The 23,852-nt window shown below is 52.7% G+C and overlaps 1 protein-coding gene across 7 annotated transcripts in view; it reads right to left on the reverse strand.

Annotated features, from left to right (window-relative positions):
* The window catches only part of ASMTL (acetylserotonin O-methyltransferase like), a 47,758-nt gene extending 25,847 nt beyond the window's left edge, over positions 1 to 21,911 (reverse strand). For 2 of the 7 annotated variants that reach the window (XM_055269675.2, XM_055269673.2), the window contains exons 1-7: positions 21,664 to 21,911; positions 15,430 to 15,561; positions 11,956 to 12,003; positions 8,648 to 8,712; positions 7,673 to 7,734; positions 4,706 to 4,814; positions 1,276 to 1,663 (exon numbers count right to left, since the gene is read on the reverse strand). In XM_055269675.2, the coding sequence (XP_055125650.1) occupies positions 1,276 to 1,663; positions 4,706 to 4,814; positions 7,673 to 7,734; positions 8,648 to 8,712; positions 11,956 to 12,003; positions 15,430 to 15,561; positions 21,664 to 21,756 (897 nt within the window). In that variant the 5' untranslated portion in view covers positions 21,757 to 21,911. The remainder of the gene's footprint in view (positions 1 to 1,275; positions 1,664 to 4,705; positions 4,815 to 7,672; positions 7,735 to 8,647; positions 8,713 to 11,955; positions 12,004 to 15,429; positions 15,562 to 21,663) is intronic. The other 5 variants (XM_063635483.1, XM_055269676.2, XM_063635482.1 and 2 more) reach the window with 4 other exon arrangements.
* Positions 21,912 to 23,852: the final 1,941 nt, after the last annotated feature.

The following is a 23,852-nucleotide window of genomic DNA, read 5'->3' on the forward strand; positions in this document are numbered from 1 at the left end:
AAGAGGAGATGAGGACACAGACACACACAGAAGGATGACCCTGTGAGGACACAGGGAGAAGACGGCGTCTCCAAGCCCAGGAGAGAGGCCTCAGGAGGAACCAGCCCTGCCCACATGTTGATACTGGACTTCCAGCCGCCAGGACTGTGGGAGAATCAGTGTCTGTTATTTATAAGCCACCTGGTGGTGGTTTAATAATCACCGCTTGGTAAATTAGAGACACAGATGGAATGTGCCGTAACCACCTTTATTCCTTATTCACTGCATATTCTCTCTCCTGATGATGAATGACAGGCAGTGTCGTCAGCCCGGTCTCCCTGTCTCCCTGTCTCCAAACCTGCGCCCCTCCTGCACCTGACAGCCCCATCTCTGCTTCCCAGAGGACGCCCTGTGAGGGACCCCTGGTGTTGGGAGGGCTGCATCCCTTCTAGGCTGCCACCGAGAGGGGCCCCTGAACAGAACAGCTCCAAGATGGGGCCTCAGGCTGGGTGCAGTAGCTCACACCTGTAATCCCAGCACTTTAGGAGGCTGAGGGGGGGGGGGTGGATCAGCTGAGGTCAGGAGTTCGAGACCAGCCTGGCCAACACAGTGAAACCCCATCTCTACTAAATATACAAAAATTAGCCGGGCTTGGTGGTGGGTGCCTGTAATCAGGAGGCTCCTCAGGATCTCCTCTTGAGATTCTTAATTACATCTGCCAAGACCCCTTTTTAAAACAAGGGCCCATTCACAGATTCTGGGGATCAGGCTACAGAAAGATCTTTCAGGAGGACCAGTTATGCAGGAGGCTGAGGCAGGAGAATCGCTTGAATCCGGGAGGTAGAGGTTGCAGTGAGCCGAGATCATGCCACTGCACTCCAGCCTGGATGACAGAGCCAGACTCCGTCTCAAAAACAAAAAGAAAAAAGGGTCTTTGCAGACGTAAGCTATGGGACTTCAGATGAGTTGGAGTCAGTGGATTAGGGAGACCTCAAAATCCAATGACAGCTGTCCTTCTAAGAGAAGAGGAGACACAGACACAGAGGAGAAGGCCACGTGGAGGAGGTGGCAGACACTGGAGTGATGCAGCCACAAGCCCAGCGATGCCTGGAGCCCCCAGGAGCTAGGAGAGGCAGGAAGGACCCTCTCCTAGAACTTTCGGAGAAAGCGTGGCCCTGATACAACTTGACCTCAGACTGCCAGCCTCCAGGACTGTGAGAAGTAAATTCCCTTTGATTTAAGCCCAGTGTGTAGGGTCATTTGTGAAATGCGGCCTGAGGAGACAGACACAGGTACCTTCGATAGTTTAAAGCCGTCAATCAGCTCCAGGAGGCGTGTCGGGAACGGAGGCAGGGTCTCCCGAGTCCTGTGACACTCAGCCTCTGCCATGCCCTGTCCCATCGCTCCCGCGTCGGCCTTCTCATCGCGGCTGCCCGTGTCCCTCTGAGCAGGCTCTGAGCCGCCCCGCTCCACGTCACTGAGATCTTCAAAGGTGTCCACGGTCGGGATGGAGTCGTAGTTGACACGCTGCCGAGGGTCCTCCAGGCGGGGTGGGTAGTAGAGCTCCACCAGCTGCTTGCAGAAGTGGTTCAGCGGGAATCCCACCACGTTCAGGAAGTCCCCGTGTACAGATTCCACCAGCATGCCGCCCAAGGCCTGGATCCCATAGCCGCCAGCTTTGTCCCTGGGTGGGCAGGGGAAGGGAAGAGGTGACAATGGGGAGAAAAGTTTCTGGGTCTGAAAATTTCACGGCTGGGAGGCCGAGGCGGGCGGATCACAAGGTCGGGAGATCAAGGCCATCCTGGCTAACACGGTGAACCCTGTCTCTACTAAAAACACAAAAATTAGCTGGGCATTGTGGCTGGTGCCTATGATCCCAGCTACCCAGGAGGCTGAGACAGGAGAATCACTTGAACCCAGGAGAATACTTCAGATCTGGTGTGCTGGCAATTTTCCAGTAAGACACACTGTTCCTCTAAACCACAGTCAACAGGCTGTAAAGAGCCTTGAGCTTCTTCTCCCGTCTCACTTTTTTTTTTTTTTTTTTTAAAAGACAGAGTCTTGCTCTGTTGCCCAGTCTGGAGTGCAGTGACACAATCTCGGCTCACTGCAACCTCCACCTGCTGGGTTCAAGCGGTTCTCTTGTCTCAGCCTGCTGGGTAGCTGGCATTACAGGCACCTGCCACCACACGTGGCTAATTTTTGTATTTTTAGTGGAGATGGGGTTTCACCATGTTTGGCCACGATGGTCTCAAACTCCAGACCTCAGGTGATCCGCCTGCCTCGGCCTCCCAAAGTGCTGGGATTACAGGCATGAACCACCGCGTCTGGCCCTCTTTTTCTTATTTTATCTATTTATTTTTTTTCAAGACAGGGTCTCTGTTGTTCAGGCTGAAGTGCAATGGTACATTCTTGCTTCACTGCTCCCTCAAAATTCTGGGCTCAAATGCTCTAACCTCAGCCTCCCATGTAGCAGGGACACACGTAGATGTGTGTCAACACTCTCAGCTAGTTTTATCATTTTTTGTAAAGATGGGGTTTCGCCGTGTTGCTCAGGCTGGTCTCGAACTCCTGGGCTCAAGTGATCCTCCCGTCTTGGCTTGAGCTACTGTGCCCGGCCTGTCTTTTTTTTTTTTGAGACGGAGTCTCGCTCTGTCGCCCAGTCTGGAGTGCAGTGGCGCAATCTCGGCTCACTGCAAGCTCCACCTCCCGGGTTCACACCATTCTCCTGCCTCAGCCTCCCTAGTAGCTGGGACTACAGGCGCCCGCCACTGCGCCCAGCTAATTTTTTTTTTTGTATTTTTAGTAGAGACGGGGTTTCACTGTGTTAGCCAGGATGGTCTCGATCTCCTGACCTCGTGATCCACCCGCCTCGGCCTCCCAAAGTGCTGGGATTACAGGCGTGAGCCACTGCGCCCGGCATCTTTCTTTAAATGTATATAAACATTTAAAGTATGTATGAAAGTTCAGGTGTTGGGCTGGGCGCGGTGGCTCCCAGCGCTTCGGGAGGCTGAGACAGGCAGATCACCTGAGGTCAGGAGTTCGAGACCAGCCTGGCCAACATGGCAAAACCCCTTCTCTACTAAAAATAAAAAATTCACCAGGCGTGGTGGCGGGCGCCTGTAGTCCCAGCTACTCGGGAGGCTGAGGCAGGAGAATGGCGTGAACCCCGAGGGGCGGAGCTTGCAGTGAGCCGAGATCGCGCCACTGCACTCCAGCCTGGGAGACAGCGAGACTCTGTCTCAAAAAAAAAAAAAAACAAAAAAAAAACAATTAGCCAGGTGTGGTGGTATGCGTCTGTACACCCAGCCACTAGAGGGGCTGAGGTGAGAGGATCATTTTGACTCGAGAGGTTGATGCTGCAGTGAGCTATGACTGTGCCGCTGCACTCCAGCCTGGGTGACAGAGTGAGACCCTGTCTCAAAAAAAAAATAACAAAATTATTTATATAAATATATGAAATAAACATTTTATGCAAATGTATTTATATACATATATTTATATATTTTATATACTTTTATAATATGAAAATATATTTTATATAATTATATATTTATATAACACATAATACATTATGTTATATATAATATGTATAATTACATATATTTAATTAATATATAATTTACATATAATCACACAATTTATACTAATTATGTAATATGTATTAATATGCAGTTACATATTAGTCATACTTAATACATATTATATATTATCTATATCCTATTCATATATATAATTCTATATTATATAAGTATATTATATAATATATAATTATACTATATATAAATCATATAATATATAATTATATAATATATAATTATATTTTATTATAATATATAATCAATTATTTTATAATCTATTATAACAGTACCTATTATATAATCTAACAGTTATATAACCTATCATATAATCTATTATAACAGTATCTATTATAATGGTATATAATCATATTACATTAATATTAATCATTACTTAATATTAAAATTAATCATTAAAAATTAATCATTAAATATCAATCAAATTAATATATAATCTATATTATAATCTAGATGTAATATGGTTATATATATTACAGTATAATCTATTACAGTATATAATATAAATATATAATGTATAATTTGTATAATGTATAATTATATATAATTAATAGAATCTATAATGTGGAATACATAAATTATATATAATTGCAAATATAATTATATCATGTTACATGATATAATGTATAATTATGTAGACATTATATATGATGTAGATAAATATAATACATATAAATGCAAATGGTGGATGATGAAGTGAAGCTGATGGGTGCAGGCATAGCTCCCACGCTCACCGATCTTTGGAAGGGATGACAGGATCACCTCTTAGGGTGAGTTTGCATCACACAGTTTATTCGTGCTAATTGCAGCCAGCGTCCTGGGCACAGACCACCGGGGTCTCCTCCTCCCACCACGTGAACTTCTGTACCCCCGCCCAGCGCCTCCCCAGTCCTCACCGCAGCCCAGCGTTGGCTCCCACCCTGCCCCTCTCTGTCCTGGGAGTTTGGCTCTTTGAGCCTCCATGGATCAGTGTGGTGGTGAAGGGTTTGTGCTTCTGAGGCGGGCGACTCTCCCTCTGCCTCAGCAGCAGGGCCTCCTTCTTTCCCAAAGGCTGGGTGGGACACCCCATGTGTGAGGGTGGCCAGGCTTCCATGCGTGTCCCCCATCCCCCCACCGCCCCCGAGACTCACATGGGCTCCCCACTGTGGATGTATTCCCAGAGAAGCTCCTCAGACAGCTCCGAGAACTTCACCTTCGTTTCCTCGTAGAATTCCGAGACCCTGGTGTCCAGCTGATGGTCTGCAAGGACAGAGCCCCGGGGATGAGCGTGGACGCCAGCTTGTCACCTCCGTGCCCTGACAGCTGCATGGCTGTGCTGTGGAGCTGTGTACTCGAGCGTAGCACACAGTTCAGATATGGATGGTTCATGGGAGAATAAGGTTTATTTCAGACAAGAAAAGAGAGAAAGGGGCCAGGCGCAGTGGCTCACGCCTGTAATCCCAGCACTTTGGGAGGCCAAGGCGGGCGGATCACGAGGTCAGGAGTTTGAGACCAGCCTGGCTAATGTGGTGAAACCCCGTCTCTACTAAAAATGCAAAAAAAATTAGCCGGGCGTGGTGGCGGGTGCCTGTAGTCACAGCTACTCAGGAGGCTGAGGCAGGAGAATGGTGAACCTCCAGGTGAAGTGGAGGTGAACCCAGGAGGCAGACCTTGCAGTGAGCCGAGATCGCCCCACTGCACTCCAGCCTGGGCAACAGAGCGAGACTCCGCCTCTAAAAACAAACAAACAAACAAACAGCACTTTGGAAGGCCGAGGCGGGTGTGGATCACCAGAGGCCAGGGGTTCAAGATCAGCCTGGCCAAACCCCATCTCCACTAAAAATATAAAAATTAGCTGGGTGTGGTGGCAGGTGCCTGTCATTCCAGCTACTTGGGAGGCTGAGGCAGGAGAATCGCTTGAACCCGGGAGGCGGAGGTTGCAGTGAGCCGAGATCACACCACTGCACTGCAGCCTGGGTGACAGAGTGAGACTCTGTCTCTAAATAATAAAAGATGTTTGGTCTCTGCCTCAGGGTCCGGACACAGAGCCCCCGAATCCCGGGAAATCTGTTGAGTGACAGGAGCGAAAGCAGGCGTTTTGCTGTGTGGTGACAAACCCCTTCATCCACAGGGGAGCTTATGTTAATGAGGGAACTTTGGGAAAGGGCAGGCTCTGGTTGTCATTGGGAACCTGCCAGGGATTTGCGGGTGGGAGGTTTGGCAGATGGAGTTTGCCCCCCAGTAGCGGCTGATGTGATTAATCCTGGCCTTTTAAGAGACCGAGAAGGGGCCGGGCGCGATGGCTCACGCCTGTAATCCCAGCACTTTGGGAGGCCGAGGCGGGCGGATCATGAGGTCACGAGATCACGACCATCGTGGCTGACACGGTGAAACCCTGTCTCTACTAAAAAAAAAAAAAATAGAAAAAATCAGCCAGGTGTGGTGGCGGGCGCCTGCAGTCCCAGCTACTCGGGAGGCTGAGGCAGGAGAATGGCGTGAACCTGGGAGGCAGAGCTTGCAGTGAGCCGAGATGGCGCCAGTGCACTCTAGCCTGGGCGACACAGCGAGACTCCGTCTCAAAAGAGAGACCCAGAAGGACAGGGTTCAGGGAGCTTCTGGTGGGTGAACACGTCAGGGTGTGGGGGGAGCTGTGCCACGGTGGGCATGGAGGCTGCATACCTCCTGCACCCGGCACCCTGCACTGTGCCTGGCTTCTGTCTGACACTCCCTGACCTGCTCCTTCGTCACAAACGCACAACCTGGGAAGGAAAGTGCTGCCCTGAGTTCTGTGAGCCCCTCGAGCAGATGACCCAACCTGAGCAGGTGCTTCGAGGAACCCCCAGTGAGCAGCAGGTAGGTCAGAAAAGTACAGGTGTGCCCAGGGATATGGGGCTGGCGTCTTCGCGGGGAGGTCCCATGGAACCCCGCCCTTCACCTGTGGGGTCTGCGCTAACTGCGACGGCTAGTGTCAGAACTGACTGAATTCTACGATGCCTCCTGGTGTCCGCCAACAAGCTGGGAATGGGTTGGTGCACACCTGCAGTCCCAGCACTTTGGGAGGCTGAGATGGGAGGATTTCTTCAGCCCAGGAGTTCCAGACCAGTCTGGGCAACATAGCAAGACCCCACCTATGAGCCAGGTGTGGTGGCATGTGCCTGTAGTCTCTGTGACTCTAGAGGCTGAGACAGGAGGATCGCTGGAGCCCAGGAGGTTGAGGCTGCAGTGAGCTATGATCACACCACTGCACTCCAGCCTGGGTGACAGAGGGAGACCCTGTCTCAAAAAAAAAAAAAAAAAAAGAAAAAGAAAAAGAAAGGCCGGGCACAGTAGCTCACGCCTGTAATCCCAGCACTTTGGGAGGCTGAGGCCGGTGGATCACCTGAGGTCAAGAGTTCGAGACCAGCCTGACCAATGTGGTGAAACCCGTCTCTATTAAAAATACAGAAGTTAACCAGGCACGGTGGCAGGCACCTATAATCCCAGCTACTCAGGAGGCTGAGGCAGGAGAATTGCTTGAACCCAGGAGGCGGGGGTTGCAGTGAGCTCAGATTGCACATCTGCACTCCAGCCTGGGTGACAGAGTGAGACTCCGTCTCAAAAAAAAAAAAAAGAAAATGGCAAAATAGGCCAGGCATGGTGGCTCACGCCTGTAATCCCAGCACTTTGGGAGGCTGAGGGGGATGGATCACCTCAGGTCAGGAGTTCGAGACCAGCCTGACCAACATGGAGAAACCCCGTCTGTACTAAAAATACAAAAATTAGCCGGCCATGGTGGCAGGTGCCTGTAATCCCAGCTACTGAGGCAGAAGGATCACTTGAACTTGGGAGGCAGAGGTTGCAGTGAGCTGAGATCGTGCCACTGCACTCCAGCCTGGGTAAGAGAGCGAGACTCCATCTCAAAAAAAAAAAAAAGAAGAAAAAGACAAACCACACATCTTCCTTTGTCCTACACACTTCCAAATTCACCGACAACTTTTCTCAAGCAGGACATAGGCACAAACCCCTCTGGGGATGGGGGTGGGCAACTGTCCTCCTCCCCCCTCAAGCCCAGGGTCCCGAGAATGTCCCAGGTTCTTGTCGCGGCCTCTGGGGGAACCCGATCCCCGGGCCGCGGTTACCTTTGCTGGAGCACTGGACAATCGCGACGCCTGTGAACACGCTGTGTTCTCTCCCGCTCAACCTGCAAGACACAACCGGTGACCACGTGACCGTGCTGTGACCCGTGGGAGCTACAAAACGAGTTTCTCAAAACCAGGGAGGCAGCAAGGCGTCCTTGGTCCTGGCTCCGTCCCCAACCTCTTCTCCCCGATCGTCCTGCTGTGGGGTCTCCAGGGAAACCTTTACGGAGAGGCCGGGGAAGGGGTCACAAATCCCACCAGCAGTGGTCCTGACGGGAGGCCCCAGGCCAGGCAGCTCTCAGCTGGGCCTATGGCAGGCGGGGGGTGCGTCTCTTCCATGTCCTGGGATGGCAATGAGGTGCCAGGCTATGGGATCAGATCCAGGACGCCCAGTGGGAAGAACAGGGCACCGCCAACTTCTCGTGACCCCAACAGTCTGCAGTGGGCATGAGACACTCTGGGATCAGTGCTGCAGAATCCTAGACAAGGATGAGCATGGAGGGATAGTGCCTGCCTCCCTACATAGCTCAGAGAGCAGGGCTCAGACAACACAGCTCACACAGCACGGCTCAGACAGCAGGGGTCAGACAGCACAGCTCACACAGCATAGCTCACATAGCACAGCTCACACAGCACAGCTCAGACAGCACCGCTTATGGAGCAGTTTAGACAGCACAGCTCACACAGCACAGCTCAGGCAGCACAGGTCACACAGCACAGCTCACACAGCACAGGTCACACAGCACAGCTCAGACAGCGCAACTCACACAGCAGAGCTCACACAGCACAGCTCAGACAGATGAGCTCACACAGCGCACCCGAGACAGCACAGCTCAGACAGACGAGCACAGACCAAAAAGCTCGGACGGCAGAGCTGAGACAGATCCACCCTGCTCCCCGGGACACCCGGCCGGATATCACAGCTACTCTGAGGCCCAGAACCCGAGACGGCTCTGAGGCCAACACGGTGCTTACAGGGACAGCATCCTGTGGGCGTCCTGCTTGTCCACCGGCTTCTCCAGAATCAGCCCCCCGACCGTCTGCGAGAGGAAGGGAACGGAGGGAGTTGGTTCCCCTGCCGAAGTCAGGCCTGTGCAAGCCCCACAGTCCCATTCACAGAAGTCACTTCTTTATGGAAATGAAGTTGACACGTCCTGAGTCGCCGTTTCAAACAACTAACCGGAGTTATCATGTTGTACCACCACTACCTGCCTGGTTCCAGAATGTTCTGGTTCCAGAATGTTCTGTTCACTCCAGAAGGAGACCCTGTCCCCACGCAGCTGTCCCTCCCCAAGGCCCCTCCCCAGATCCTGGTAACCGCCCATCCTCTTTCTTTCACTGTGCGTTTGCCTGTTGCAGACATGGCGTAGTAATGCAATCCGGCAATGCGTGGTCCTCCGTGGCTGGATTCTGTCACTGAGTGTGACGTCCTCAACGTTCATCCATGTTGCAGTCTGTTTCGCAGCCTTGTTCCTTTTTTTTTTTTTTTCTTTTGAGATGGAGTCTCACTCTCTTGCCCAGGATGGAGTGCAGTGGCGCAGTCTCGGCTCACCGCAACCTCCGCCTCCAGGGTTCAAGCGATTCTCCTGCCTCAGCCTCCCATGTAGCTGGGATTACAGGTGTGCACCACCACCATGCCCAGCTAATTTTCATTATTATTTATTTATTTATTTTTTGAGACGGAGTCTCGCTCTGCCGCCCGGGCTGGAGTGCAGTGGCACAATCTTGGCTCACTGCAAACTCTGCCTCCTGGGTTCACGCCATTCTCCTGCCTCAGCCTCCCGAGTAGCTGGGACTATAGGTGCCCGCCACCATGCCCGGCTAATTTCTTGTATTTTTAGTAGAGACAGGGTTTCACCGTGGTAGCCAGGATGGTCTTGATCTCTCGACCTCGTGATCCACCTGCCTCGGCCTCCCAAAGTGCTGGGATTACAGGCGCCCACCACCACGCCCAGCTAATTTTTGTATTTTTAGTACAGACGGGGTTTCGCCTTGTTGGGCCAGGGTGCTCTCGAACTCCTGACCTCAGGTGATTTGCCCACCTCGGCCTCCCAAAGTGCTGGGATTACAGGCGTGAGCCACCGTGCCCGGCCAGCCTCGTTCCTGTTCATGGCTGCATAGTATTCCACTGTGTGTGGATGGACTATGTTGTAATTACCCATTTATCCACTGACAGACAGTTAAGCTGTTTCTGCCTTTTAGCTGTTGTGAATAGTGCTGCTGTGAACATTCGTGTAGAAGTTTTTGGTGGAACACCTGTTTTGAATCCTTTTGGGTATGTACTTAAAAGTAGATGTATTAGTCTGACCGGGCCACCATAGCAAAGTCCTATAACCCTGGTGGCTTAAACTACAGAAGTTTATTCTCCTATGGTCGTGGAGACTGGAAGGGCGAGATCCAGGTGTGGGCAGGGCTGGTTCCTCCTGAGGCCTCTCTCCTGGGCTTGGAGATGCCGTCTTCTCCCTGTGTCCTCACAGGGTCGTCCCTCCGTGTGTGTCTGTGTCCTCATCTCCTCTTCTTATGGGGTGTCTTAGTCCATTTCAGGCTGCTATCACAGAATACCATAGACTGGGTGGCTTATAAACAAAAGACATGGGCCGGGCGTGGTGGCTCACGCCTGTAATCCCAGCACTTTGGGAGGCCGAGGTGGGCGGATCACGAGGTCAGCAGTGTGAGACCATCCTGTCCAATATGGTGAAACCCCGTCTCTACTAAAAATACAAAAAATTAGCCACGCGTGGTGGCACGCACCTGTAGTCCCTGCTACTCGGGAGGCTGAGGCAGGAGAATCATTTAAACTCGGGAGGTGGAGGTTGCCATGAGCTGAGATCATGCCGCTGTACTCCAGCTGCAGCGACAGAGTGAGACTCTGTCTCAGAAAGAAAAGAGAAATGGATCTTTGCCAATGTAATTAAGATGCGGTTGGACAGAATTAGGGTGGGCAGTTTATGAGTGGTGTTGTTATAAGAAGGGGAAAATTTCAGCCGGGCGCCGTGGCTCAAGCCTGTCATCCCAGCACTATGGGAGGCTGAGGCGGGTGGATCACTTGAGGTCAGGAGTTCGAGTCCAGCCTGGCCAACATGGTGAAACCCCGTCTCTACTAAAAATACAAAAATTAGCCGGGCGTGGTGGCGGGCACCTGTAATCCCAGCTACTCAGGAGGCAGGAGAATCGCTTGAACCAGGGAGGCAGAGGTCGCGGTGAGCCAAGATCATACCACTGTAATCCAGCCTGGGCAACACAGTGAGACTCTGTCTCAAAAAAAAAAAAAAAAAAAAAGAAAAAGAAAAAAAAAGAAGAAGAGGGAAAATTTGGACACAGACACCCAGAGGGGAGACGGCCACATGGAGATGGAGGCACAGATAGGAACCACAGGACCATTAGCCAAAGGATACAAGGGGTTGCCAGCAGCCTCCAGGAGCTGGAGACAGACCAAGACCAACTTCTCCTCAGTACCTCTGGAAGGAACAAACCCTACGGACACCCTGATTTGTGGCTTCTAGCCTCCAGAACTGTGTACCTTCCCGTGTCTTTTTATTTTGAGGCAGAGTCTCACTCTTGTCACACAGGCTGGAGTGCAGTGGCACCATCTCGGCTCACTGCAACCTCCGCCTCCTGGGTTCAAGCGATTCCCCTGCCTCAGCCTCCTGAGTACCTGGGAGTACAGGCGCAGTCTGTATTCCATATCATTTATGATATGCACTGATATTACTATATTAATTGCAATATTATATTCAAACATAATAACAGATAAGCTACATGAATCTTAAATCTTAAATGATAGTAGTATATTAATTATAATTGTATATCGCATTGTAGCATATATCAACAGATAAACTACATAATTCTATATTATAAATGTTATATTAATTGCAATCCGATATTAGACAGAATTAATGTAGCTTATCTGTTACTATGTGTTATAATATTCTCTTGCAATTCATAACATAGTATCATTTATGATACTATCAATTAGCCACCACGTCTGGCTAATTTTTGTATTTTCAGTAGAGATGGGGTTTTACCATGTTGGTCAGGCTGATCTCGAACTCATGACCTAAGGTGATCTGCCCGCCTCAGCCCCCCAAAATGCTGAGATGACAGGGGTGAGCCACGGCCCCTGGCCCCTTCCCGTGCCTTTAGGCCCCTCATCTGCTGGTAGGTGGTGATGGGAGTTTCTGGAAGCGAGTCCACTGCTGTCTTCAGAGGAATCCGGAACATCCAGAACAGGCAGATGAAAACCAAATCGGACGTTAGAAAGGAGCGACGCTGGCTGCACTCACCACGATTGTGTCCGCTCCAATGACCACGTCGGGGGTCCGCAGGTCCTTCTGCAAGAAAGCCAGATTCTGGTTTAGCGGTGATATGCCGTGGGTCGCACAGAGAACTTTTCCCGCTGGTACGGGCGTGAAACAGCATCACAGGGGCAAAGCCAGGCCCACTTTGGAAGGTGAAGCTGGGGGTGCTGAAGGTCATGGACAAGGACACGAGTGGGTCCCCCAGGTGGTCGCCCGGCAGGGGCTGGAACGTGGGTGAGGCCAGGGCCCACAGGGGCTGCGTGATCGGGGTCAGGCACTCACGGAGCATCTCACGGGCAGTACAGGAAACAGAATGCCTGTTCTGTAAGCTTGCTCTTCCAGCGGGGCACGTACAGTTTGATTCAGGGGCCCCAAACCTCCCTGAGTTACCCAGAATTAAGGCCAAAAGGTTTTTGATACCTTCAATGTAATTTCAGAAAAAGGTACTTAGGTGCAGTGGCTCACACCTGTCATCCTAGCACTCTGGGAGGCCGAGGCGGGTGGATCACCTGAGATCAGGAGTTCGAGACCAGCCTGGCCAAGATGGTGAAACCCCGTCTCTACTAAAAATACAAAATATTAGTCAGGCACCTGTACTCTCAGCTACTCAGGAGGCTGAGGCAGCAGAATCTCTTGAACCCGGGAGGCGGAGGTTGCAGTGAGCCAAGGTTGCACCATTGCACTCCACCCTGGGTGACAGAGTGAGACTCAGTCTCCAAAAAAAAAAGAAAAAAAAAAAAAAAAAAAGGAAAGAAAGAAAAAGAAAAAGGTACTTAGGACGATAAAAGAAATCCAGGTTGAAAATTCAGCCTCAGAGCAACAGGCAGTCACAGGACATCTGCGTGCACCTTTGACCTTAGCTCCCCCCAGCACTGGTCTCCGTAAACTCTGCACTGCCAAAACCCACAATCAATATTCTTCTCTTCACAGCACTACTCACAACAGCCTTATCGCTAATGTATTTCTTTCTTTTTTTTTTTTTTGAGACGGAGTCTCACTCTGTCACCCAGGCTGGAGTGCAGTGGCATGACCTCGGCTCACGGCAAGCTCCGCCTCCCGGGTTCACGCCATTCTCCTGCCTCAGCCTCTGGAGTAGCTGGGACTACAGGCACCTGCCACCACGCCCGGCTAATTTTTTGTGTTTTTAGTAGAGACGGGGTTTCACCGTGTGAGCCAGGATGGTCTTGAACTCCTGACCTCGTGATCCGCCTGCCTCGGCCTCCCAAAGTGCTAGGATGACAGGCATGAGCCACTGCGCCCGGCCCTCTAATGTATTTCTTATATTAATGGCAATGGTGTATTGCATGATAACACACAGCAACAGGGAAGCTACGTTAACTCTGTATCCTAAATGATAGTATTATATTCATTGTAACAGCACGTTACAACACACAGCACACAGTAATAGCTATGTTAATTTTATATATTGTGACTGATGTTATGTTAGAGTCATATATTATATAACACATAGTAATTGATAAGCTACATTAATTCTTTTTTTTTTTTTTTTTTTTTTTTGAGGCAGAGTCTCGCTCTGTCGCCCAGGCTGGAGTGCAGTGACGCAATCTCGGCTCACTGCAAGCTCCGCCTCCCGGGTTCACGCCATTCTCCTGCCTCAGCCTCTCCGAGTAGCTGGGACTACAGGTGCCCGCCACCACGCCCGGCTAATTTTTTGTGTTTTTAGTAGAGACGGGGTTTCACCGTGGTCTTGATCTCCTGACCTCGTGATCCACCCGCCTCGGCCTCCCAAAGTGCTGGGATTACAAGCATGAGCCACTGTGCCCGGCCTTAAGCTACATTAATTCTATATTCTAAATGACAGTAGTGTATTAATTACAATAGTGTATTACAGCGGGGAGCAGTGGCTCACGCCTGTAATCCCAACACTTTGGGAGGCTGAGGCAGGTGGATCACCTGAGGTCAGGAGTTGCAGACCAGCCTGGCCAACATGGTAAAGCCCTATCTCTACTAAAATAATAGTGTATTACACAGGAGCATATAGTAACAGATAAATGACATAATTGTACATTATGATACAATTATATTAATTGTCATAGTATATTCCATAGTGTCACACAGTAACAGACATTCTGTGTATCACAACACATAGTAATAGATGTTAATTCTATGTTGTAACTGATATTACTGTATTAATTGCAATATTCAAACATAGTAACAGATAAGCTACATGAATCTTAAATCCTAAATGATACTAGTATATTAATTATAATTGTATATTGCACTGTAGCATATAGCAACAGATAAACTACATAATTCTATATTATAAATGATGTTGGTCGGGTGCGGTGGCTCACACCTGTAATCCCAGCACTTTGGGAGGCCGAGGCGGGTGGATCACGAGGTCAGGAGATCGAGACCATCTTTGCTAATATAGTGAAACCCTGTCTCTACTAAAAATACAAAAAGAAAATTAGCCGGGCGTGGTGGCGGGCGCCTGTAGTCCCAGCTCCTCGGGCAGCTGAGGCAGGAGAATGGGGTGAACCCGGGAGGTGGAACTTGCAGTGAGCCGAGATAGCAGCACTGCACTCCAGCCTGGGTGACAGAGCGAGACTCCGTCTCAAAAAAAAAAAAAATAAAACATGTTATATTAATTAATTGCAATCTGATATTAGTGGCACAGTAATAAGCTACATAATTCTGTATCATAAATAATACTATTATATTAATTGTAGAATATTACAACACATAGTAATAGATACAGCACATTAACTGTATACCATAAATGATACTATTAATTGCAAGAGAATATTATAACACATAGTAATAGATAAGCTATATTAATTGTATATCATCAACGAGACTATTATATTAATTGCAAGATAATTTTTGTTTTAATTTTTTATTTTTTGGACACAAAGTCTTGCTCTGTCACCCAGGTTGGAGTGCAGTGGTATGCTCTCAGCTCACTGCAACTTCCATCTCCCGGGTTCATGCCATTGTCCTGCCTCAGCCTCCCGAGTAGCTGGGATTACAGGCGCCCGCCACCACGCCCAGCTAATTTTTGTATTTTTTGTAGAGACGGGGTTTCACCATGTTGGTCAGGCTGGTCTTCAATTCCTGACCTCAGATGATCCGCCCGCCTCGGCCTCCCAAAGTGCTGGGATTATAGGTATGAGCCACCGTGCCCGGCCACAAGAGATTATAATACATAGTAATAGATAAGCTACATTAATTCTACATCATAAATGACACTATGCTATCAATTGCAAGAGATTATAACACATAGTAACAGATAAGCTACATTAATTCTATACCGTAAATGATACTATTAGGTTCCTTGCAATACTGCATTATATTATAACATAGTAATAACTCAACTGTGGCACCTATTGCATCTTCTGAATGACGTTTATTTGTATCATGTATATTTACCACCTGCAAATCCCCTCATCGTAGCAAAGGAATTTTCATGAGGGCTGAAGGGCAGGGGCCCCTTGCCTGGTGCATCCGGTTGGCCACCTCCAGGGCCTTCTGCTTGGCGTTCTCCATGGCGTATCCATATGGAGTGGCGAAGGAGGCTTTGTCCAGCTTCTCTTTAAACTTGGAGGGGAACACCTCAAACCTGAGACCCTGCAACAGGAGAAAGGGGTCAGGAGGGTCGACAAAAGACCCTGAGAAAAGTGAGTGGGACGTGCAAGGTTTGCAGGAGACGTTTGCTATACTCCCCGACCCTCTCCCGGGTGAGCTCATCCATCTGCAGAGCTTTCCCTAAGTGTGGCTGGGAGCTGGGGACTCACCAGGACTTTCCCTAAGTGTGGCTGGGAGCCGGGGACTCACCAGGGGCCTCTGGGGACTGACCAGCGGCCTTCTTGGCTCTCAACAGAAGAGGCTGGCAAAGGAAGAAGCCAGGAACAAATAGGCCAGCAGAGAAGTATTCACTTGGGCCCTGAACCCACGAGCCAACAGGGTGAGAGGGTTCCCGGAGACCTGAAGGTTAGGGCAGAGTACTAAAACCATCCTGCCCACAGGAAATTCAGGAAAAATGCCAGCAATGATGGCTGTGGGAAGGGAAGCAATGACGGCTCTAAATCAATCCCTGGTACCTAGGAAGAGATGACACCGTCCCTGGGGAGGCCTGGCCTAGAGGTAGTGACCCCCACAGAGACTGTGGGGTCAGGAATGATGGTGGTAAATGCCCCCAGTGGGGTTGCCCCTGCCTGCCACACCCTGCCAGGGCCCAGGGAATTCCGCGTCTCCCCTCTGACAGAGCAGAAGCATCGCCATCTGGGACACACATTGCCATCTGGGACACACACCGCCATCGTGCACACGCACCTCCATCTTGGACAGACACCGCCATCGTGGACACACACCGCCATCTTGGACACACACCGCCATCTTGGACACACACCGCCATCATGGACACACACCTCCATCTTGGACACACACCGCCATCTTGGACACACACCGCCATCATGGACACACACCGCCATCATGGACACACACCGCCATCTTGGACACACACCGCCATCATGGACACACACCGCCATCTTGGACACCACATCGCCATCTTGGACAGACACCGTCATCTTGGACACACACCGCCATCTTGGACACCACATCGCCATCTTGGACACCACATCACCATCTTGGACACACACCGCCATCTTGGACAGACACCGCCATCATGGACACACACCGCCATCTTGGACACACACCGCCATCGTGGACACACACCGCCATCTTGGACACACACCGCCATCTTGGACACACACCGCCATCGGGGACACACACCGCCATCATGGACACACACCGCCATCTTGGACAGACACCGCCATCTTGGACAGACACCGCCATCGTGGACACACACTGCCATCATGGACACCACATCGCCATCTTGGACAGACACCGTCATCTTGGACAGACACCGCCATCTTGGACACACACCGCCATCTTGGACAGACACCGCCATCTTGGACAGACACCGCCATCATGGACACACACCGCCATCTTGGACAGACACCGCCATCTTGGACACACACCGCCATCTTGGACACACACCGCCATCGTGGACACACACCGCCATCTTGGACACACACCGCCATCTTGGACACACACCGCCATCGGGGACACACACCGCCATCATGGACACACACCGCCATCTTGGACAGACACCGCCATCTTGGACAGACACCGCCATCGTGGACACACACTGCCATCGTGGACACCACATCGCCATCTTGGACAGACACCGTCATCTTGGACAGACACCGCCATCTTGGACACACACCGCCATCTTGGACAGACACCGCCATCTTGGACAGACACCGCCATCATGGACACACACCGCCATCTTGGACAGACACCGCCATCTTGGACAGACACCGCCATCTTGGACATGCACGGCCATCTTTGACACACAACACCATCTTGGACACACAACACCATCTTGGACACACACCGCCATCTTGGACACACACCGCCATCTTGGATAAACACCACCATCTTGGAGACACACCATCTTAGACACACACCACCATCTTGGATAAGCACCACCATCTTGGACACACACCATCTTGGACAAGCACTGCCATCTTGGACATGCATGGCCATCTTGGACACACACCGCCATCTTGGATAAGCACCACCATCTTGGAGACACACCATCTTGGACACACACCGCCATCTTGGATAAGCACCGCCATCTTGGATAAGCACCACCATCTTGGACACACACCATCGTGGACACACACCACTATCTTGGATAAGCACCACCATCTTGGACACACACCATCTTGGACAAGCACTGCCATCTTGGACATGCACGGCCATCTTTGACACACAACACCATCTTGGACACACACCGCCATCTTGGACACACACCGCCATCTTGGACACACACCGCCATCCTGGATAAACACCACCATCTTGGAGACACACCATCTTGGACACACACTGCCATCTTGGACACACACCGCCATCTTGGACGCACACCGCCATCCTGGATAAACACCACCATCTTGGAGACACACCATCTTGGACACACACCGCCATCTTGGATAAGCACCACCATCTTGGACACACACCGCCATCTTGGATAAGCACCACCATCTTGGACACACACCATCTTGGACAAGCACTGCCATCTTGGACATGCATGGCCATCTTTGACACACACCGCCATCTTGGACACACACCGCCATGTTGGACACACACCGCCATCCTGGATAAACACCACCATCTTGGACACACACCACCATCTTGGACACACACCACCATCTTGGATAAGCACCACCATCTTGGACACACACCACCATCTTGGATAAGCACCACCATCTTGGATAAGCACCACCATCTTGGACACACACCATCTTGGACAAGCACTGCCATCTTGGACATGCGTGGCCATCTTTGACACACAACACCATCTTGGACACACACCGCCATCTTGGACAAGCACTGCCATTTTAAGTTCCCTTGATTAAAAACTGCCTAAAACCAGCCCCAAAACATCAGCCTAATGGCTGTCAGCATGATCAAAAACAGTCAAACCCTGAAATAAACCGCCTCTGACCAGAAGCATCCCAAGCTCAAGATAACCTCCCTTCAGACCAGAGACATTCCAACCCCTCAGTCAACTTTGCCTCACACAGAAACATTCCGAGCCTGCGATAAGATTCCCCTTCCTAAACCCTTAAATACCCTTAGTCTGTAAGAGAGAACGTTCTGCTCCTAACCTAACTCAGCCAGAAGCCCCGCTCAGGCTTGTTCTCCAAAATAAACCCATCTTTCACTGTGAAGCTACTTTTCTTCTTTTGTCTTTCTTCAACTCTTATATCCTCCTCAGCCCTCCTCACCTCTTGAAGGTGTCCCCAGATCCTGGCCCTGATGCCCATCCTGGTCTTCAGGGCAGTAGTCACCAAGCCCTGGACATGCCCTGCAGATCTCAACCCCAGATCACATAGACCCCTGCCCTATGCCCTGTCACCCCCAATCATGGAGACCCTTGCCTTCTGTAAGGCACCCCGACCACTCTCATCCCCGTCACTAGGACCAGGCACGTGGCGTCCCCCCTCCCATGGCACCAGACTTCCAGTCCTTAGTCCCCAAGAGTAGACTCCTGCCCCACTGCACTATCCATAGGCCACCAGTAACTACCCTACCATCACCAGTAACTTTTCTGCCATCACCAGTAACTACCTCACATCACCAGTAACTATCCCCCATCACCAGTAACTACGCCCCATCATCACGAGTAACTACCCCCCACCACCAGTAACTACCCCCCACCACCAGTAACTATCCCTCATCACCAGTAACTATCTCCCATCACCAGTAACTATCCCTCATCACCAGTAACTACTCCCCATCACCAGTAACTATGCCCCATCATCAAACCCAGTAACTATCCCACCATCACCAGTAACTATCTCCCATCACCAGTAACTATCCCTCATCAGCAGTAACTACCCCACATCACCAGTAACTACCCCCATCACCAGTAACTATGCCCCATTATCAAACCCAGTAACTATCCCACCATCACCAGTAACTAACCCCCATCACCAGTAACTATCCTCCCATCACCAGTAACTACCCCCCACCACCAGTAACTATCCCTCATCACCAGTTAACTACCCATCACCAGTAACTAACCCCCATCACCAGTAACTATCCTCCCATCACCAGTAACTACCCCCCACCACCAGTAACTATCCCTCATCACCAGTAACTATCCTTCCATCACCAGTAACTATCCCCCATCACCAGTAACTATCCTTCCATCACCAGTAACTATCTCCCATCACCAGTAACTATCTCCCATCACCAGTAACTATCCCACATCACCTATAACTATCCCCCTGTCACCAGTAACTACCCCCCATCATGAGTAACTATCCCTTCGTCACTAGACCCTCTCCTCCATGTGATTAGGGCTCCAGAGAGAGGCAGACACCCACTGCCTAGGCGTCCTGCCACCCGCAATAAGATCCTCACGGGGGCACCAGGAAACACTTCCCATACCCCAGCTACAAAGTCCAACCTTCAGTCACAGGGCCCACTCCATCCCTAAAAGTCCTGAGTCACTCACCTCCTCAATCCCTAGGGGTCCCAGGTCACTCCCCTCCCCCATCCCTAGGGGTCCTGGGTCACTCTCCCCTCCCCCATCCCTCGGGGCTTCTGGGTTACTCTCCCCAACCCCATCCCTAGGGGTCCCGGGTTATTCTCCCCACCCCCATCCCTAGGGGTACCAGGCCACTCTCCCCTCCCCCATTCCTAGGGGATTCCGGGTCACTCTCCCCAACCCCATGCCTAGGGATCCTGGGTTACTCTACCCTCCCCCATCCCTAGGGGGTCCCGGGTCACTCTGCCCTCCCCATTCCTAGGGGGTCCTGGGTCACTCTCCCCTCCCCCATCCCTAGGGGCTTCCGGGTCACTCTCCCCTCCCCCATCCCTAGGGGGTCCTGGGCCACTCTCCCCACCCCCATCCCTAGGGGTCCTGGGTCACTCTGCCCTCCCCATTCATAGGGGGTCTGGGTCACTCTCCCCTCCCCCATGCCTAGGGGGTTCTGGGTCACTCTCCCCTCCCCCATCCCTAGGGGTCCCGGGCCACTCTCCCCTCCCCCATCTCTAGGGGGTTCCGGGTTACTCTCCCCACCCCCATCCCTAGGGGTCCCGGGTCACTCTGCCCTCCCCATTCCTAGGGGGTCCTGGGTCACTCTCCCCTCCCCCATGCCTAGGGGGTTCTGGGTCACTCTACCCTCCCCCATCCCTAGGGGTCCTGGGCCACTCTCCCCTCCCCCATCCCTAGGGGATTCCAGGTTACTCTCCCCACCCCCATCCCTAGGGGTCCCAGTCTACTCTCCCCTCCCCCATTCCTAGGGGGGTCCTGGGTTACTCTGCCCTCCCCATTCCTAGGGGGTCCTGGGTCACTCTCCCCTACCCCATGCCTAGGGGGTTCTGGGTCATTCTACCCTCCCCCATCCCTAGGGATCCCGGGTTACTCTACCCTCCCCCATCCCTAGGGGTTCTGGGTCACTCCACTCTCCCCCATCCCTAGGAGTCCTGGGCCACTCTACCCTCCCCCATCACTAGGGGATTCCGGGTTACTCTCCCCACCCCCATCCCTAGGGGTCCCGGTCTACTCTCCCCTCCCCCATTCCCAGGGGGATCCTGGGTTACTCTGCCCTCCCCATTCCTAGGGGGTTCTGGGTCACTCCCCCCAACCTCATGCCTAGGGGTTCTGGGTCACTCGGCCCTCCCCATTCCTAGGGGTCCTGGGTTACTCTACCCTCCCCATTCCTAGGGGTCCCGGATTAGTCTCCCCATCCCCATGCCTAGGGGTCCCGGGTTACTCTCCTCATCCCCATCCGTGGGGCTCTGGGGTCACTCTGCTGTCCCCACCCCTAGCGGTCCTGGCTCACTCTACCCTCCCCATTCTTAGGGGTCCCGGGTTACGCTCCCCTCCTCCATCCTTAAGGGGTCCCAGGTCACTCCCCACCCCCATCTCTAGGGGGTTCCGGGTTACGCTCCCCTCCCCCATCCCTAGAGGTTCCGGGTCACTCTCCCCAACCCTATCCCTGGAGGTCCCGGGACACTCTACCCTCCCCCATCCCTAAGGGTCTCAGGTCACTGTCCCATCCCTATCCCTAGGATTCCTGAGTCGCTGGGCCCTCCTCGGTTCAGCCCCTCCGTCCCCGGTCCCCTGCCTCGCCCAGGCCCAGGCCGCACCGCGTTGCTGAGGATCTCCTGACGGCGTGGGGAGGCGCTGGCCAGCACCACGCGCTTGTGCAGCAGCTTCCCAATCACCGGGCACAGCACCATGGCGTCCACGCCAGGAGCCGGGCGTCCGCAAATCTGTGCCCGGAGCCCGCGGTGCGCGCAGCGCGGCTGCAAAAAACGGCGTCCAGAGTCCCGCTCCCCGAGGCCACGCCCCCGCCCGCCTCCGCGAGGCCACGCCCAGTCCACGCCTTCATTGGCCTCCCCGAGAGGCCACGTCCAGGCCACGCCTCCATTGACCTCTCCCCCCCAAGGCCACGCCCATGTCACGCCTCCATTGCTATCTCCGCGAGGCCACGCCCAGTCCACGCCTTCATTGGCCTCCCCGCTCCAGGACACGCCTCCATTGACCTCTCCCCCCAAGGCCACGCCCATGTCACGCCTCCATTGAAGTCTCCGCGAGGCCACGCCCAGTCCACGCCTTCATTGGCCTCCCCGCGAGGGCACGTCCAGGCCACGCCTCCATTGACCTCTGCCCCCCAAGGCCACGCCCATGTCGCGCCTCCATTGAGGTCTCCGCGAGGCCACGCCCAGTCCACGCCTTCATTGGCCTCCCCGCGAGGCCACGCCCAGGCCACACCCCTGCCCGCCTCCCCTCGGGCCCCGCCCCGGCCGCTCGCTGAAGCACCGCCCCCAGCTCCGCCTCCCGGGCCCCGTCCCCGCCCCTGGCGCTCGCCCCGCCCCTCCCCGCCCCGCCTGCGGCGCCGAGACGGACAATCCCGCCGAAAGCGCAGGCAGCTGGGGGGTCCCAGGGAGGAATGGCTGGCGTGGATACTTGGGGTTCCTTGCAGGCGCGGCACGGGGAGTGGAAATGCTGGAGTTCCCGCGGAAATGCTGGGGTTGTGGGCAGCCGTGGGACTGAGGGGTTCTTACCCGCACATGGGGGACCAGGCTCAGAGATGGGGGTCTTGTGGGCGCCGTGGCGGGGAACGTAGAGATGGGGGGTTCCCCGCGGACCCGGTGCGAGTGGCGTGGAGATGGGGGTGTCCACGGGCCTGGTGGGAGGGGCGCGGAGATGGGGGTGTCCACGGGCCTGGTGGGAGGGGCGTGGAGATGGGGGTGTCCACGGGCCTGGTGGGAGGGGCGTGGAGATGGGGGTGTCCACGGGCCTGGTGGGAGGGGCGTGGAGATGGAATTCCCCGCGGGGATGCTGGGAGGCGCGTGGAGATGGGAATTCCCGCGGGGATGGTGGGAGGGGCTTGGAGATGAGGGTCCCCGCGAGAATGCCGGGAGGGGTACGGATATGGGGGTTCTCGCGGGCCAGGTGGGAAGGGCAGGGAGATGGGGGTCCCCGCGGGCCTGGTGGGAGGGGCGTGGACATTGGGGATCCGCGCGGGCGTGGTGATGGGCGCGGCGTGGGGACCCCCTGTGGGCGCAGTGCGGGGGGCGCAGGGATGGGACCAGATGTGCCTTCCCTCCGTAAATGGACCCCACCTCCAGGGCAGCGGGTCCCTGGCGTGCCGCAGGCTGCAGGGGGCGCGCGTGAGCTGTGCGAGGATTTTTCTTAAACCTCCCCCAGAGCCCAGCTGCACCTGCTTCGTACAATCCCACCGGGGCGTGGAGACTCCGGCACTGTTTCCCCAGCCTTTGTGACTCAAAAGATTTTAAAATAAAATGTCAAAAATAATAATATGCTCAGAGCATATGCCAGTGATGTGTAGATACAGAAAATGGAATCCTACAGTTAATTTTGTTAACCGTGCAATGACATCCGAGGGTGTCCAACACATTATGCAGAAAACGAAAAACTGTATTCAGAGAAGTTACAGAAGAGTCAAAGAAAAGAGAGGAAAAAAACATCTAAACCACGTGATGTCTGATATTCAATATTGTGAGTTTTTGGAAAAAATTGTTTAAAAAGCAGCACATAGATTCACATTTCAGAATTTTGGAGAAGTAACTTTCTTCGTTTTGAAGCAGCAGAAGGAATCACAAGTTTACAAACTGTACTGCATAGAACTTAAACTCCATGCAGGTGAAGGGTTTTTTTGTTTGTTTGTTTGTTTCTTTCTTTGTTTTTTGAGACTGAGTCTCACTGTGTCGCCCACGCTGGAGTGCAATTGTGCAATCTCGGCTCACTGCAACCTCCGCCTCCCAGGTTCAAGCGATTCTCCTGCCTCAGCCTCCTGAGTAGCTAGGAT

The sequence above is a fragment of the Symphalangus syndactylus genome, chromosome Y, assembly GCF_028878055.3.
Source record: "Symphalangus syndactylus isolate Jambi chromosome Y, NHGRI_mSymSyn1-v2.1_pri, whole genome shotgun sequence".
Classification (NCBI taxonomy): domain Eukaryota; kingdom Metazoa; phylum Chordata; class Mammalia; order Primates; family Hylobatidae; genus Symphalangus; species Symphalangus syndactylus.